At 46.7% G+C, this 18,234-nt stretch overlaps 1 protein-coding gene across 1 annotated transcript; it reads right to left on the bottom strand.

The window, feature by feature from the left end:
- Positions 1–8,794: 8,794 nt before the first annotated feature.
- Positions 8,795–16,359, bottom strand: SHISA2 (shisa family member 2). The gene is made up of 2 exons (XM_004435272.3): positions 15,728–16,359; positions 8,795–12,598 (listed from the first exon to the last, which is right to left on the bottom strand). The coding sequence occupies exons 1-2, from the start codon at positions 16,059–16,061 to the stop codon at positions 12,045–12,047; spliced, it is 888 nt and encodes a 295-aa protein (XP_004435329.1). The 5' UTR covers positions 16,062–16,359; the 3' UTR covers positions 8,795–12,044.
- Positions 16,360–18,234: the final 1,875 nt, after the last annotated feature.

The following is an 18,234-nucleotide window of genomic DNA, read 5'->3' as shown; positions in this document are numbered from 1 at the left end:
TGCTACAGGGACTTTTTTTGAAATGTCGTCCTTCACTTCTACTCACCAGAACAGACATGAACCATCCAGAGACCGTTAGCGGCTAAAGATGGTTTGCAGATTCTACATTCCTGCCTATAGCAATGTTCTTTAGTTTTCTCTCTGAAAAAGACTCAGGATACTTTGAAAGATCATTCAGATTCTGCTATTTATTTTTCAAAGTTTATGTGAGATACATAGATAATGTGAGGGATTGGAATGTATATCAAGGCAACAGGACACATGACAGAAGCCTGGTCCTGCCGACACTGTTCCACATTTGAAGGGAATTCCCTTCTTTCAAGGGAATTTTCCAGCAATTGCTGGAAAGTCAACCCGTTGTAATTGGGACTATAGATGGAGGTCTGGGCCTTTATCTTTTCCCAAAGGAGGACAAAATAAAATCCTTCCACCTACCAAAGCTACAAGCACGAAACACACAGTCCAGCTCACAAACATTAAGCTTTCATTTATTTAAAGTAGGTCACACACATAAATAAAATGATTTAAAATTCCTGAGGATTGGCCTCAGAGCTCGGTCTTCAGCTGTTGGTCTCTTTTTGCAGTCAACTCTCCTTGACTTTGGATTCCAGAGTGATAGATGCTCCGAGAAAGGGAGCACAGGCTGTCCTCAGAGACACTGCCTTGGCCTGAGCCCGTTCTTGGAAGGGGCTGTCCCAGCAGTTTCTGTAATTGTTGTTTATAACAACTAGAGTTGTTTGCAGAGTTTAATGCTACCTGTGTTCTCTCCCCTACTCTAAAGAACATGTGTTTTGATTTGAAATAGTCCACATTAATTGCCAGGAAACTTCCTGATTTTCCCTCAACTTTCAAAACAGTGGTTGTGCCTACGTTAAGTTTTGTTTGACTGAAAGTTCTTCTGCTGACCTCACACATCTTGCCAGCGGCTGAGGGGACAGGTGACTGTCACTGTTGCTTTCCAAATGGCCTTGAATGGAGTAGCTGCTGTGAGCTGAAATAGAACAGCCTTTTGGCGGCAAACAAAGCTGCTAAAGTCACTTTTTTCCCTTCCCAGTGTCCTTAAGAGAAGCTGCCTGCAAATTACTTACAAAGATGGCTGCAGGACAAGCCCTTGAATTTGTTCCAATATTACATTTAAAATTGGATAGGGTGGGGGGGGTAGACACTTATTCATCCATAAAAGAAACCACCTCCAAGCAAATTTATTTAATACTGTGAGAAACGTTTTAATGGAATCCCACTTTCCAATTTATTTGGTGAAAAGCCCCAGTGGGCTTGCAGCAGAGCCAGGAGCCGAGGGTGCTCCACAGAACCGCGTGCCCCAGTGCATGAGGGAGACCCATGCAGGCAGCAGGCTGCGTTTGAAATTGCGGTGTGTTAGCACCCACACCTACACATATATCACGGTTCTGCGGGAGAAAATGCAGTAGACACAAATGTAGATGAATACAAAAGAACGAAATTCTTCTTAACCTTGAGAATTTGGCAAAATAGCCCTGACAATGCCATGGAAGGTATATAAGGGCTTAGCCCGTTTCTTATTTTTGGAGACAAGAGAAAACCCACTCTAGCAACTGTCTGTACTAAAAGGAAAATGCTTCAGGGCGCTTTCCGTCTCAGTGGACCAGACACCCAAATGTGTGTCTAAGAACCTGGGGCTTTTCTGCGAAAACTGCTGTGGCCCCTGCTCCCAAGGAAAGGCCGTAACTGGCAGGCAGAGGCGGGAGAGCACTGGGCCTTGCGGTTCAGGTGCACACATGAGCTGACGTCACGCAAGACTTGCTAAGGCTCCTGAAGCCTACCCGTCCCAGGAGCCTCCACTTGGAGGGCTATCAGACACCCTTCCTCGCTGCTCTTTGGAGTATGAGCTGTCTTCCAGGCACTGGAGACGTGGTGGTGAACAACAGAGTTCCCTGCCTCATGGAGCTTATATTCTAGTGGGAGAGACAGACAATAAACAAAAGACTGTATAATCAAATACCAGGTCCTGCAGCATAGATGGTGTCTTAGTCAACCTGGGCTGCTGTAACAAAAATACCATAGACTGGGTGACTTACTTATAATCAACAAACATTTATTTCTCACAGTTCTGGAGGCTAAAAGTCCAAGACAGATTTGGCATCTGGTGAGAGCCTGCTTCCTAGTTCATGGACAGCTGTCCTCACGTGGCAGAAGAGTCTAGGGAGCTCTCTGGGGTCTCTTTTATAAGGCACTCATCCCATTCACAGGGCTCCACTTTCATGACCTAATCACCTCCCAAAGGCCCACCTCCTCTCCCCTCGAGAGTTAGCATTTCAACATATGAATTCTGGGGGACACAAATGTTCAGTCTACAGCAGATGGTAACTGCCTTAGAGGCAGGCTCCAGGGCCTGACCCCAGGGCTAGATTAGGTGCCTCCCCAGTGCACAGTGTAGTCTTACTCAGCAAATGCCCTTGTCCTTCTCTTGCCAAACAACCTCTTTGTGAAACTTCCCTGTGACTTGACTTGTCCCTGCTGGCCATATGAATAAGTGACCAGGGGAGGGGGACAACAATGTCCTCTTTTCTTTCCCACCTAATGGCAGTCTCTCTGCTCATCAAAGAGAATCTCTACTTCAGCCAGACCCCGGGGTCTATTAACGCCCTAGGCTTTCCTCCCTACCCAACCTCTCTGCTCAGTCTCCTTGCTGCTCCCTGATGGCTTGAATCTTTCCTGTCCTTAGAAGCTTGGTTCCAGTCAACCTCCTCCAGGAGTCCTCCTTATACAATGGCGCTCCCGTCTCTGCACCCCGCGGCATCTGGGCGCTCCAGGCCTGCACTTTATTATAGTATGCATTTGACACGTGTGAGCCTTTTCTCTCCAAGATTACCAACTTCCCCACAACAAGGCCTGTGTTACCACATGTGCACACTGCAGCCTGTGCAATGGGATGAACATGGACATAGAATCAAAGCACTAGGCTTCAGAAATTTGGCCGTTTTTAGCCTCATGACCTTGGAGAAGTCATTTAGCTCCTCTGCACCTCAATGTCTTCACCTACAAGAACTGAGAATATACCGTCCCCACCTCCTCACAGGCGATGGTGAGCAGAGCTGATGTACTGCCTCTACACTGGTACAACACTTAAATACTGAAATACTTCCATACCAATTGATAAACAGCCACTGCCCCTGTTAGTAAAGGGGCAGGTGGGTTCCCACACCATCACCATCTCTGGACCTTTCCACAATCCAGCAACTAAGAGGCTGGGCTCCTGGCTCTACAGTGCACTTGTCCATTAAGACTGGTCAGTGCCTCTGCCGTTCAGATTGATAAATATTTTTAAAATCACATCTGGTTGTGAGAATCTCCATTTACTCATTCCAGAAGTATGTTGCAGGCATGCTGCTTTGTGCTAATGATACAGAAAAATAAAGCATCCAAAGAGCTCAGCCCAGTGGGGGAAACAGACATGTAACTAAGCAGAATGTAGCCATGAGTAGTCTGGTTATCTGTTATTATGCAACGAACTCAAAATGTAGCGCCTTAAAATAACAACAGTTCCTCAAAAAATTAGACATAGACTTACAATATGATCTAGCAATTTCATTTCTGGATATATGCCCAAAAGAATTGAAGCTGCTACTCAAATCGATATTTACACACCTACGTTCATAGCAGCGTTATTAACAGTAGCCAAAAGGTGGAAGCAACGCAAACATCCATCACGGGAGGAGAGGATAAACAAAATGTGGTCTATAGAGACAATGGAATATGACTTAACCTTAAAAAGGAAGAAAATTCTGACACATGCTACAATATGAGTGAACTTTGAAAACATAATGCTAAGTGAAATAAGCCAGACAAGGAACTCGCCATCTAAGGGGACGTGTACACAATTAAATATAGTACCAGGCAGCGAGACGTAAGGGTACAAGCAAGTGCTATGGGAACAGAGAACAAAGAGGAATTACACCCAGTGTATGTGCAAGGAGCAGAGGGCAGCATTGTCTTCTACCCAGTCTTTACTCCTAGTTCCTGTAGCCTGATTTCTATGGATTACTGGATAACATAAAAACAGAGGAACAACAAAAGGATCCCAGTAGAATGTGGCTAGGTGAGGTTTTCAAGATGGTTTAAAATTTAACCAAAAAACCCCACCACTTACATAAAACCAGAGCCCCTAGAAAATAGCCTACAGAAGCAATACCATATTAGGAGAGAGCTGTGGTGGCAGGCACTGTCACATTATATCACTTGATCTGCACAACTGCCCCATGTGTAGATGTGACCCTGAGTCCCATTTTAACTAACTGAAGCTCAGTGGTCTCCTGAATTGTCCACACTTGTCAGGGATGGAAGACGGATTTGAATCCAACTCTCACCTCTTCCAAAGTCTGTGCTTTACCTCAAAAATGTCCTGAAGCGGGCCTCTAAAAAGATGCCTGCCAAGTCCCCACCAGTGCAACTGCCCGTGGAATGCTGTTTAAGCCAACTCTGATGGAGCATTTAGTTCTCATTTTATTTTTTTTATAATTATTTATTTATTTATTTATTTATTTATTTTTCCCCCAAAGCCCCAGTAGATAGTTGTATGTCATAGTTGCACAACCTTCTAGTTGCTGTATGTGGGACGCGGCCTCAGCATGGCCGGAGAAGCGGTGCGTCGGTGCGCGCCCGGGATCTGAACCCGGGCCGCCAGCAGGGGAGAGCGCACACTTAACCGCTAAGCCACGGGGCCAGCCCTGGTTCTCATTTTTGCATTAAAATGGGACAAAAGAACTGCTTTAAGTTCAATCACTGACTTTTTTTTTTTTAGAGATTTTTTTCTTTTTTTGAGAGACCGGTCCTGAGCTAACATCTGTTGCCAATCTTCCTCTTTTTCTGTTTTTCTCCCCAAACCCCCAGTACATAGTTGTAGATCCTAGTTGTAGGTCCTTCTAGTTCTTCTATGTGGGACGCCATCTCAGAATGGCTTGATGAGCGGTGAGTAGGTCTGTGCCCAGGATCCCAACCGGCGAACACTGGGGCCACCAAAACAAAACTCAGGAAGGCGTGAACTTAACTGCTGCACTGCCGGACCGGCCCTCAATCACTGACTTCATATACAGTTGTAGTAAGTAGGTTAATATGGTTACAACATACACACCAGACAGGTGAGGAAACTCATAAGAGCCATTCGAGTCACAAGGCATAGTCTCAGCTTGAAAGATGCCGAATATTGATTTCCAACCCAACCCTTTCCAAGCCTCTGTGTGGTGCTGGGGGGAACCTGCAAAGCCCCTTTTCCCTTTGCCTGGGGCCGCGGGCTGGGCTCTGCCAACAGGGGGCACTAGAGGGAGCCTGCAAGGCTGGGGGAGCAGAAGGGCAAGATCTTGTCTGTCTGCTGCCCCATCAGTGTCGGCTGCTCAGTCAGTGTCTGCAGTCACAGCCTTCACCCTGGCAGCAGTTGGTACCAGTTGCCGGCTTTTTTTGGCATTCCCAGAGTAAGCCTCATTGTGTGCCCCTGGGCCCCAGTCAGCAAGTGCCCCTCTCTGCGCACAGCAGGGCCTTTCCTTCAAGCTTCCAGATTCTAATAGCCCCCAACTTCTCCCCTTTGTTCCCTTGGCCTTAGGGGTAGTAACCGCTTGGGGCAGTTACTAGCTCTGTGTTGCCTCAGTGTCCCCTTTTGCTGTTTCAGGTCTCTAACACCTGTTTGCCCAATTCCTCATACAAATTCTCTCTGTTAAAAATAACTGGTGTGACAACAGCCTTATCTGCTAAGGCAAATACACATAGCAGTTGCACTCCTGGAATTCCACCCTAGAGAACTGAGTGCTAATGTTCACCAAAAGGCATGTTTAAAAATGTTCCTAACAGCATTGTTCCTAACAGTCCGAAATGGAAAACAACCCAGATGTCCATCAACAGGAGAGTGGGTAAATAATTATGGTATAGTCATATGATGGAATACTACACAGTAATGAAAAGGAACAAACTGCTGCTCCATTCAACATTGGTCATAACATTGAGTGAAAGCAGCCAGACACAAGAGAATCCATGCTGTGAGATTCCATTTACATGAAGTTTAGAACCAGGCAAAGCTACTCTATGGTGCCAGAGGTCAGAGGAGCACTTACCTTTGAAGGAAGCTATCAACTGGATTCTTTCTATCTCATGATCTGGGTGGTGGGTTATCGAGCTGTACATTTAAGATTTGTGTGCTGTACTGTGTCGAGGTTAAAATTCAGTAGAAAATTAAAATAAAATGATTCAGTCTATGCTCCTGACTGAACCCTGAGTGGTTCAGAGAAATGCCAAGTGGCAGGCTAAAAATGCTCAGTAGGAATAGCCAAACCTAAAGATCTGGGGATGAGAGAAATCTGTGTATTTACAAAGGAACAGTGCAGAGAAATAAGACGTGCCAGTGAGGGCATTACCAAGAGCGGTATTAATTCAAGGGTCAGAGAAAGTCAATTCTGTACAAGTCTCCTAGGCAAACTAAAAACACAAGAAATTTAGACTGACTCAGGTAAAACTGATTAGTTATTGAAACAAAAACAAGAAAAATCTCCTAAGCTAGTTCTAAGGAGCTATATATATTTGACATATTTTGTCAATATAAATTATGTATTTCTCTATATTGGGCAGAATGTCTGAAAAGAAGTTAAATATCTGAAAAGAAGTTAAATTACATGTGTATTATAAAAAGCTGTCGGATGCCACTAGCAGTGTGTTATATTATATCCTTTGTCTTCACACAAACCCTAGGAGGTGGGTGTGGTTAGTCCTCTTTTACAGAGAGCACACTGAGGTTCAGAGACATGAATGCTCATGTCGAAAGCCACACCGTAAATGGTAGAAATGGGCTCTAACTTGAGTCCACCCAACTCCAGAGGAGGTTCGACAGAACGAGTTACAACTGAGACAAGGAAAGCTAAGCACTACAAACAAACTCCAGTTTTAAAAAATCAGCCAAGAATTGAGACCAGAGTCTTGGATGAGGTAGCCCCGTATAATAAGTTATTTCTGTTTCAAATTCTCTTGTGATCATTCTGTACACGTATGTATACACATATGTGGTAATTTTATATACATGTTATAGACGGCAATCAGTCTTCTACAGCTGTTATGTCTACCGAGTAAATAATGTCTTGTGTAACCTATGATTTTTCTAAATGGAAAGACCTACACTTCAAGATGGTTGAAATTAAGATGCAAGTTTTATGTTTAAAATCAATCTTAAGGCTGCCATCATAAACTTTTTACCCCTTTTATCATCTCTCATTTAAAAGTTTTTTTAAAAAGCATTAATTTTAAATTCCTTGCTCTTGATTTGAGCTAGGTCCTTCAATTTCTGGTATAAATGTTGAAAGCATTCTGAAGATTTAACTGTGAAAAGCAAAATGACCCTCACAATCAACTCCCTACATAAAACTTTGTAATTTTGTTTCAAAGTGATTCTGTCGTGGTGCTGCAGGGTTACAGTTAATATCCGAAAATACCTAATATCTTGGACAGGACTGTTTTTCTAGGGTTTTATTCTTCCATTTTTCACTGATAAATGATTGTATCCAGAAGAACAGAGGGTAAGGGAGAGCAATGGAAATCAATGCACGAAATCATACTGACCTGGTGGATTGCTGTAATTTTCAGGAAGAGAGTTAGTGATTTCTAATTCTTTGTCATCTTTCACTTACCCAACTCCTTAAAAGCACTTGACTCACAATAACATTCATGTTTTCAATTAAAAAATTTTTTCAGAAGGCAAAGAACTTTCTGTGTAAGCATTTTGGAATGAATGGGCTGAATGAAAATTGCTGATCTCCGGTTCTGAAAAAACAAGAGAGAGGGAGAGGGTGGCAGGAGGGAGATGTCCTCTAGGCTCTCCCATCTAAGCAGGGAGAAGAGGAGGATTCAGGTTGAGTGATGAGGACTGTGTTCTCATTTGTAGGCATGATTTATTCCTCTTTGCAATATTCAGGCTGCTCCTTTTAAAAATGCAAAGGGCTGTAAAAGTTGAGCACAAAGGGCATACCTTCCCCCGTGGCCAGGTTTAGACTCACTCCCAGCTCCCAGGCCTTTCTCTGGGCAGCCCTCAGGAGGCCACATACGTCCCTGGGTTTTTAAAGCTACTGCCACCACCCACTCCGTGCTTCGCCATTCCTCCATTCCAGGTTACATGGCTTCCTCGGAGGACTTGATTTTTCTCCTGCTCAAGAAGCAAGGGAAATAAGCAAAATGGGGACGTGATCACATTTTTAAAAATTCTAGAAAGTTCACTTAGCCTTGACTGCTGATATATTTACTTAGCAGTAACTCAGCAAGTCCAGGAGGCTAGCAGGTGCCTGGGGTGCTCCTTTTCCATCCTAATGACTGACAGCGTCAGTCTGATTTCTCTATCTGCCCGTTGGAACCCTCTCCCAGATTCCAATGAGCTCCCTCACGCACACACTGCGAGTAGAGCTTTGCACTGAACAGTGTCATAAAATACACATTATGTATTTTAATGCTGCAATTCTGACTGACTGGAGGAAGGACAGGCTAAGTTAATGAGAAGTCTCAAGTGTAAGGTCCACTAAAAAGAAACAAACTTATTCCTTTTAAGCATTTAGGAAGCTTAAGCAAGCGCCTGTTCATTAATTTAAACTGCTTTAATGAATCGCTGAGGATATGTGTGGTAAAGAGTCGTGAATAAAAGCCCACTGTGAATTTGCAGAAAACAGACAAAGACTGAGAGAAAAGGGGACTAAACATGAGAGCTATTATGAGGTCGGGGCCCAAGTGAGAAGAGAACGTAGTATTCCAAACTCCTTCCCATCCCAACTTTCAGCACCACTTAAACTTTTCTCCTGTGTCCAGTCCATTTGTGACTACCTGCCCTGACTTGCCCCACCAACTTCATTCTAACCTTCATGGTTTCCTCAGGAAATGCTTCTGAAGGAAATCTAAATCCCAACCTGTAACAAAACAAGGAGAAAATATCGGTCATAGAATTCATAAACTGTGCAATCTTGAAAATATGAGCACAAGGTAAATTTAATAGATGAGCTAATTCATTAATTAAGCACCTAAAAATGTAATCAGAAGTGGAAAGCTAGCTTGAAGGTGAGTGTTGCGGAGTAAATATGCTAAACCAAAACGCATTTGTCTTAATGGTCTTCTCTCTCGCCGCTTTGGATGTTGATATTATTGTTAAATTTTAACTTTCTAGCAGCAGCAATGATAGGAGTTGCTTAGTTTCCAGGCTCTTAAACCGACACAAAGAGCTGGTTAATTTCTTCTTCCTATACACAGGGCAGGGATACAGCATTCCCCCGGAACCATCATGAACCCACACTAGAGGTTTAGATGAAGAAAATGTGCAGCAACAAACTATTTTTCTATCTCTAAGTCTTCTTTATTCCAACAGACTTTAAAATATTTCACCTTATAGGTTCTGATGTCATGACAGTAAGGAAAGTACACTTAAACGAAGTATTTGAACTTTTTTACTTTGTCAACTAAATTTCTCCAGTTTTTACCAAAATTGAAAAGGTCTGAGGTTGCTTCTAACGATGTTATAATTTTGGAAAGACTAAGTACCATTCACTAAGTGAAAAATTCATTTCATTTATTAAAGTGCCCATTTACTTGCATCATGATAATCACCACATAGAAAAGAAGGAAAAGTTAGACAACCTTGTACAAGAGAAGCAAGCACTCTCCATCTCTCTGTTTAAAAAAGGCTGTCAGGAATGTTGCAGAGGGACTCCCACATTGGGTAAGGATGGACTAGTTTTAGGGATTGACCAACTATAGCCAATGGCCAAATCTAGCCCACAGCCTGGTTTTTGTAGCCCTAGAGCTTAGGATGGTTTTTATATTTTGAAATGGTAGGGAAAAAAATCCTAAGAATATTTTGTGACGTGAAAATTGTACGAAATTCTAATTTCACTGTCCATCAGAAAGGTTTTCGTGGACCACAGCCCTGCTCATTTGTTGATGTATGCTCTATGGCTGCTTCTGTGCCGCAATGGCAAGGATGAATAGTTGATAGAGACCACATGGCCTGCAAAGTCTAAAATATTTGCTCTCTGGCTCTTTACCAAAAGAAAAAGTTTGCCAATCCCTAGACTGGGTGATCTCTAAGGTCCCCTTCACCTCCACGTTTCCAGGAATTTTTCTCCCTTAGATAAGCCAGAATCCTCCATCAAAGACAATGTACAGAACGCACATTTGCCTGATAATATAATTATCTCCAAAAAACTGTTTCTTTTGTGTTGTCAACACTTCCCATGGAATATGTAAAATAATACTCACTGACTCATAGAACATGCATACAAACTTCCCAGATATTAATTACTTTTAAAGCTAGGCTCTTCATTCTAGAAAGCAGTATTTCTAATTTTTTGCAATTTTATTCTATTAACAGATTTAACAGACCATCTGAAAAATTACCAACCAGAATGAAAATTAAAAAAAACCAACTGCCCTAGGAATTTATACCATAAAATATTTATTAATAAGTAAAATGATTCTCCCCTGCCTTTGGTTATTAAAAAAATTTGATTGAGTATCTTTGTTGATACCAATTGCCAACAATGGTTTTACATTATTCAGTCATGAGAGAGAGAGAGAGAGAGAAACAGTGTAGATAGATGACAAATAGACAGATGATAGATAAACTATAGATATGGATATAAATGTGTAAAAGATCACACCTTACAACGGTTTATTTAATTACAAATCTTGGTTTTGCTAGCAGTTGGAAATTTACTTGCACATACTTAAACTTATTTCCTATAAGTAAACAATATACAAATAAATTCACTTGAATTTCCTAATTCAGAACATTGGTAATGAATACAGTGCTTGTTGAGGACTAAAAGAGAGGAAAACAAGAACTTTGTGGGGGAAGAAAGGCAATATCTCTTTGAAAAGCTTTTCTCTTAATAGCTCTTATTGCCTGAAAAATAAGCCATTTTGATAACGAGAGTATAAAAAGCCTTATGATTTACAAAGTAAATCATATCTGTGGTTTAAATTTCATCCCAAGTCTCAGATTATGGCTGAGAAGCTATACTAAGTATCTTTATAAAGCATTTCTTTGAATTTTTATAGGGAAAACAAAATGTTGGATCAGATCTAGGCAGAAATGCTGATCTTCATTTATAACGACAGTAATTACCTGCACTCAGTCCTATACAGGCATGGGGATCCAAAAAGCAAAGAGAACGAGATGCCAAGCCATATCACACGGCAAAACTCAAAGTAACCTGGAGAAGTAGCAGGTGACAGTTTACGATTTCAATATAAAAAACACCTAATGACTTCTCAGATGTCACTGAAAAGTCGGAAAATTAGATGATACAATCAAGAAGGAGATGAATGATTTTATTACTACACCACCCACTACTGCAAGATTATCCCAGAGTTCTGAGATGTCATTAGTTAAGTAACTATATAATTTCTTTCAGTCTCTTTTTAATGTAGAAAATCACTGTAGTAAGATCTCTACACAAGGTAAAAAAGCACATAGACCAAAAAAATCACAAAAGTAGACAAAATATATATATCTTTTAACAATGAAATTAAGATGTGCCTGTGAAACACTGAGATCAGTGACCAATCTCACAGAGTTCAAATTGGATTTCCTTTCATAATTGTGTTCTTTATGTCTTCCCCTTGGATGCTTATAAAAAACTTACCCAGGTAAAAGGGAGGGAACAGGTATTCTGATCTGGTACAGTAAAAAGCAAAAAAGAAATAATAATCATAATGATAGAATAAAAACCCTTAATCTATCCTTTTACAAAATTCTTCTGACAGCCATACCTCAAGGGCACTTAAGGGCTCAAGCATTTGTCACACAACCATTGGCAACAATGCAGGCATCTCCAGGTGATGCGCTTTTCCATCATAAATCAATCATGCACTGGGGTGAAACATATCCAGAAACGCTAATTCAGAGAGAGACGTTTTCATACAGCTGGGGGGCAAATGAAGCCATCCAAAAGAACCGTGCCATAAACATCACCGACATGCGAGGACTTCCACTTGGGAATCCTTCCCAAGCTCTCCAGTCTTCCTCCATCTCGTACAGGAACCCGCCGCACCTCACATTACACGGTCACGGCCGGGTACATCTTCTGTTCGCTGCTTGTGTGGGGGAAGGGGGCCTGGATCTGCCTGTAGCCCGTCTGCAGGCCATCCATGAAAGGTGGCACAGGAGTCATGGGCACAGAGTCGTGCTGCACCGCGTACCCCACATATGGGGGGTGCAGGTACTGCCCTTGATGTGGCACAATCTGGGTGGCCTGCTGACAGTTCAGCACAGAGAAATTCGTAGGCATGTTGACATACACGTTGTTCATGGTCCCCTCGGGCAAGCAACAGTTGGTCTGTGACCTCGTTGGGGGCGCGCGGGCCCCTGAGTTGGCACTAGAGCTGGAGCTGGCCGCTGTGCTGGACTGGCGGGAGGACGACCCTCGGGAAGTACTGGCGCTGGGGATCATGGGGATGGTCTCCATCAAGCGGTTCCCTCCCGGGGCCCGGCTCTGCTGGGGCTCCTGCTTAGGCCGCAGACATCTGCAGCAACAGGCTGCCACGAGGGATCCCAAGATGATGAAGGCGACAAACACGGACCCGACGATGAGGAATGGCACGTAGATGGGGACTGAAGGATAAAAACAGAACATTATGATTGCCTGTAAGAATGCAGTCAACGTTGGTGACTGGCAGTGGAGATGCATAAGTGAGCACCACTGACACCCAGAATTGCAGGACCCAGGCCGGGCGGGTTTGTGTGCACTGCACTTTATCAAGTGCTCAGGAAAGGCGGTAGGGCCCTACAGGCACGACGGACCAGGCCCCCCAAAGCAAAACTGTTCATATTTACAGCTAGACTCACCAGCTGCAACACTGATTGAGGCAAATATCCAATTTAGCAAAAATATGAGTTTAATGTTTTAAGACTGTTCTAAAATTCCTGCAAGAACTGAACTATCCCAACTTAAGTCTGCCTCAACAGATAGTTGCAGGATCTGCGTAGAAATGAGTTTAAATTATTTAAAGGACCTTTTTTCCCCAGAAAGTTATTTACATTCCTTGCAAACTTCTTTTACCATTTTCTGGCAAGTTCTTTTTTCATAGGCAAATAAATCAAAAATTTAGGTCAGACTCTAGCCACGACCATTTCCAAAGAGTCTGTAAGACACAGAGGTCAAAGAAGGGTGAAAAAACTCCACCCATCCTTGTCTAGCTGAAGGCTGGTCCTGGGGCGGTGGGGCCTAGCATGTGGCCCTGGATGGTGGGAAGTTATTCCAGGAAGCAGGTCACAATGAAATAATACCAAGGAGAACAAATGTTGGGAGCAACAAGACATTTGTTCCAGGAAGAAGAGAGCCCACAATGAGCCAAGAAAGCACCGAGGAAGGCCCAGGGTGGCTGAGACGGAGCAGCTACGCCCAGAGTTACGACACTGGAGTCTGTGTGAAGAACTGTGGGGAGCTATGCAGAAGCATAAAGCAATGGGCGTCATATTTAACAAGTGTAGTTTATTCTGAAAAATAAACACTTTACTGAAATTAGTAGCCAGCTCCATTTTTAAATTACTTTACTTAAAAAAAAGCCACTTCTGTGGAATTCCACCCTGCATTACCAAGAACCTAGGGTTTCTGGATGTCTTCCTGCCCATCTCCTTGACTATGTGATTGGAAAACACATGAGGACAGGGACTAGCTCTCACTGGTCTTGGCAGAGCAGGCGGTGGGGCAGGGCAGCACTCGGAGGGAGCCCAGTTCTCCCGCACCTCCGAGATCTGGTACATGGAACAGCTTCCAACTGTCCGCAAGAGCAGCAGCCCTCCTGATGATGCTCCTTTGACTGCTCTGGAATTCCTGGAGTCAGTGTGTTTAGAACACAGTACCACATGGAGTCATGGAGAAATAACGCCTTATGAGTAAAACAAACTTTCTCAGTATGTAACCAAAGGCTGACATTTGAAGGTTTCCTGACCCGTTAGCGCTGAACAGAGTCAAGACTGTGCTGACACAGTGCCCCTTTAGCCGGCAGAAACACTTGCCCCAGAGGCTGCAGCACAGCTGGTTTTCTGACAGTAGGACTGTTCTATCACACGCTCTCCTCAGGCCAACAACCATAGCAGAGTGCGGCAGGGGATGCTGGGCTTCTCCTATGCATGCTATAAATATTTCATTCTCTAAATTACCATACCAGCCCTGAATATGTTATGGAGGAGTAAACAACAGTAAAAAAATACTCCAAACATTAGAGCAAAAACCAGCTGACAGCAGTCCAAGTCCACATAACAAGTTTTTGGGAGGAATAACTGTTCTCTCTCCAGGATTTCTAACTGGAAGTGTGGATAACTGCACGAAGTCCAGAACTCCTCCAAGCCCTGGCACTGCCCAATGAGGCAAAGCAGTGGCAGGAACAGAATCTTTAGGAAAAAAGATTTACAAGTCAAGTGAAGAAGGCACCCATACATATCACAGGGTGTCATGAGAAGTCGGCTGCCTACTGATTGGTCCAAAGTCAGCCCAACTTTTTAGAGACCATGAACATGCACAACTCTGCACACATCAAGGCATCGGTTTGCCTTCGGCTCATTTCTCAAGGCTTTATTCCACGGCCACACACCCTGCAAAGCTGGGCTCGCATTTTAAGACGGCCCCTTTCCTGGAATTACCCTCAGCTCTCCAGTCTGCAGATTCAAGAACAATAGAAGGAGCTTTGCTAAGAAAATGCCTGACTGCAAAGGAAGGGCACTAAGAAGAGCTGCCTCTTACCAGGCCCTGAGACAGCACTGTACACTCGGTGCCAAAGCTCAGGGAGGCCCAGCCCCGGGCTCAGGGTGCTGGTTAAGTCCTCTCCTCGACATAACTAGCTGCAGAAAAGAGGAGACACCCCCTCTGGGACTACGTGTTTGCCATTTGACCTCTACCCCTACACGGGAGCTAAATCTTCCCTCCCAAACACACACACACACATCGGTGTAGAGCCTAGAAGGAGGCAGTCTCGGAGGTGTGTGAAGAGTGGGGAAAGTGGAACCCATCAAATTCTTTTCCAGATTTGTTTATTTTTCTAACTCCGGCTTTGGCAATTTGAAAAAATGTAATAAAAAATATTAAAGCCACAAAGAGCAAGGTTGCGCAGGGCTCTGTCGTCACACCTACCAAGTCTACCGTAGTAAGGAGACTGTCCGGACACCAGAGCGGCCCGGCCTGTGGCAGAGGACGGTGCAGCCCGCGTTCAGCAGGATTAGAATCCCCGGAGTCTGGTAAAGTGCATCACCCGCGAGAAAGCCCTGAGGAGCTGCCTTCCTTTTGAGGAGCTGCCTTCCTTCTGAGGAGCCTTCACGGCAGGGCAACTGCCAGCCCTCTTGTGAGGGAGCCCCTCACCGTTTCCTTGGGTGCTCCCAAGACAGTAGCCCTTACTACAAGTTAGACCTATGGAGAGAGGAGACATGAGAGGGAGCGCAGAAGTCCTTAGACAAGAGGAATGTGGAGCTGTCTGCGGCCCACACTGGCTTAGACGCCTGGTTTTCTTCGGAAAACCCAAGCCAAGCCACTCTTCAGCTGACAAATGGGGAAACTGAGGCCCAGGGTGGTGAATGGATGCCCCACCTCACACAAATTAATGGCTAGGCCAGAATGCAGGCACCACCTCCTGGTCCCAGATCCTTTTCTGAAATTTCAGTGCTCCTAATTCTTTCCCCTCCCCTGTCCGTGCCCTCGAAACAGAGCCAACCTTCCCCCCGTCTCGCGCTGGGCCCGGCGCGCCCTACCTGCCGAGCCGTCTGGGCCGTCTTTGTCCGCCCGGCCAGGCTCGCCGGCGCCCTGCTGGCGGTCGTTGTCGCAGCCGCCCTGGTCCAGGCGCGCCTCAGCGCTGGAGCAGCAGTAGCGCAACGCGCAGCTGCCGCAGCAGATGGTGGCGTCGCCGCCGTCGAAGCGCTCGGGGCACTGGAAGCCGATGCGCCAGACGCCCTGCGCGTCCAGCCAGCCGTGGCAGTACTCGCCGCTGGCCAGCGCCCCCGCCGCCAGCAGCGCGGCCAGCAGCAGCTGCAGGAGGGAAGCGGCGTTCCGAGAGGAGGCGGCGGACGAGCGGCGTCCGCCCCACATGGCACCACCCTGGGCGCGGGCGGCGCGTCTCCAGAAGGCGCAGAGCGGTCCCCGGGAAGTCGGGGCCGGGGAGCCCCCGGTCCCAGTGGTGCCGAAGCCGGGACCTCTTCGCTGAGTGTTCCTTCCGCGGCACTTTCCGCGCGGTCCTCTGCCGCGACGTCCGGGAGCCGACGACGCCGGGCTGCGGGGCCAGGGGCTCCTAAGCCATCCCCTCCTTCAGCCGGGTGGCCTGGTTCCAGTAGGGGCTGAGAGTGGGCACTCGATGATGGAACTCTTCGGGTGCAGAGTCAGAGGGCCCCCGGGGCTGCCGTCCTGCAGCCCCTGGAGGCTTCAGCCGCGACAGTACCTTCCCCGTGCATCCCCGAGGGGACGCTCACTCCAGTCGGACGACCGCTGAGCACGTCGCGGCGGACCTGCAGCCAGGTGGCTGCCGCAGAGTTTCAGCCTCGGGGTCCCTCCTCTCCTTTATTCCCCTCTCGGGCGGCGAGAAGTGGCCAAGAAGGCGGGCAGCGCGCGCAGAGCTCCGGGCAGCAAGTGCAGGGGCCGGCCGCGATCAGCCTCCTCAGCTCCGAACTCGGTCCGCATGGCTCCGGCCCCGCCTCCCGAGCAGTCCTCCTGGGTGCAGCCCCAATGCTCCCCTCCGCGGGACCGACGGGCAATCCTCCCAGCGCACGCTGCCGTCCAGGGCGCGGGCGAGGGTCCGGCGCGCCCCCGCCGCGGTCCCGGGAGCCTGCCCGGCTGGAGGCGGCCGCGACCGCGGCTGCTGTTGGGCGCCGGTCCAGGTGGGCGGCTCGCCCCCGGCTCCCCTCCTCCGCCCCTCCGGCTGCAGCTCGCTCCCACGGGCGCCGGGCAGCCTCGGCCGGCTCTCCCTCTCCCGCTGGCCGCTGCGCCCCCGGGAGGTGCGCACCGAGGGGAGCCTCTCACGTAAGTTTCAGTCCTCCCGGCTACGGAAGAAGGCGAGCGCGGCAGCCGCCCGCACTCCCAGCGCGCTCGGCACCCAGCCAGCTCCGACTCGGCTCGCCGCGGCGCTGCGCTGCGCTCTTATTAGAGGCCGGCGGCTCCTCGGGCGCGCATGCGTGCTGCGCGGGCTTCCCTCCGCCCCTGGAAGCCCCAAGACGCCGCCAGCCCTTCACCTTCCGACTGCGGGGGAGAGAGCTGTGCAGCTGCGGACAGTGGGCTGCCGACTAGAATAGGTGAGGGAGAACACAGAACCTAAAGAATCTAGGCCTTGCTAAGACAATAATAACAATAATCAGAAAAGCAAATTAAACTTGCTTATTGAAGATCTTTGGCATTCAAAATTCGGCTTGATTCTCAATACTTCCCAAAAAAGGATTATAATTACTTTCCATTTTACAGACAATGAAGTTGCCACTCAGATTAACCGTCTCTCTCAGCATCTGACGTCCTGGCCACCCCCTGTCACAGGCCCAGCCGAGAAAGAACTCGGCTGTTTGTGGCAGGGTTCGCGCGCCTGGGGCTGCGTCTACGGGGATCCAGGCTTCTACAAGGAGAATGAGGAGAGTTCGGCAAAGACATCACGAATCTGGCCACTGTCTGGATGATTTGTGTCGTTTTTTTCCTTTCTATATTTGGGCGTGGCGATTTACTGGATTCGAGCAGAAAGGTGCCGCCGTTCACCATTTGGCCTTACTGGTGTAGACAGCTGCAGTCAGGAAGCAAACAAGGTTCAGACAGAGCAGAAACTCGGCTTTGATGAAGGAGAAATTAATAGCTTCTCTCTTGCGGAAGCCGGAACAACAGGTGCAGACGCTATTAAAGCAGCAGTGATTATTTTTAAAGGAACCAGTGACCCTTCCGATAGGGCCTGGGAGTCAGCCGACCTGAAGTCTAGGCCCAGCCCAGCCGGTGAAGAATCACTGCATTTTGCTGGCCTCAGTAGCTTCATCTTTAAAGTGGAGCATAGGATTGATGACCACTAAGGTCTCTTCCAAGTCCACGACTATAGACCACAAGGCGATTTTATTCACAGCAAAGACACCGCTTTTTAAACACCCTTTGGGCACTTGTGTATGCCTGGTAAGTGGGCAGACTCAACATGGTGGATATCCTTCCGCTCACCCCAACAAGATCAAATCAAAGAAAAAAACCTACCCTACTCCCTGATCCGACACCTTATGCTTTTTGCTAAACCTCTCTCAAGCATTGCACT

This window comes from Ceratotherium simum, chromosome 10, assembly GCF_057802395.1.
Source record: "Ceratotherium simum simum isolate JZ-2026a chromosome 10, ASM5780239v1, whole genome shotgun sequence".
NCBI lineage: Eukaryota > Metazoa > Chordata > Mammalia > Perissodactyla > Rhinocerotidae > Ceratotherium > Ceratotherium simum.
The sequence above is the reverse complement of the archived record's forward strand: the minus strand, read 5'-3'. Positions and strand labels throughout refer to the sequence as shown.

Bases quoted from the DNA above. Each gene is read 5' to 3' on its own strand.
- SHISA2 (XM_004435272.3), bottom strand. From the start codon at position 16,061: ATGTGGGGCGGACGCCGCTCGTCCGCCGCCTCCTCTCGGAACGCCGCT. The intron at 12,599-15,727 runs GTAGGGCGCGCC...TTTATCCTTCAG, and splicing joins CGGCCCAGACGGCTCGGCAG to TCCCCATCTACGTGCCATTC.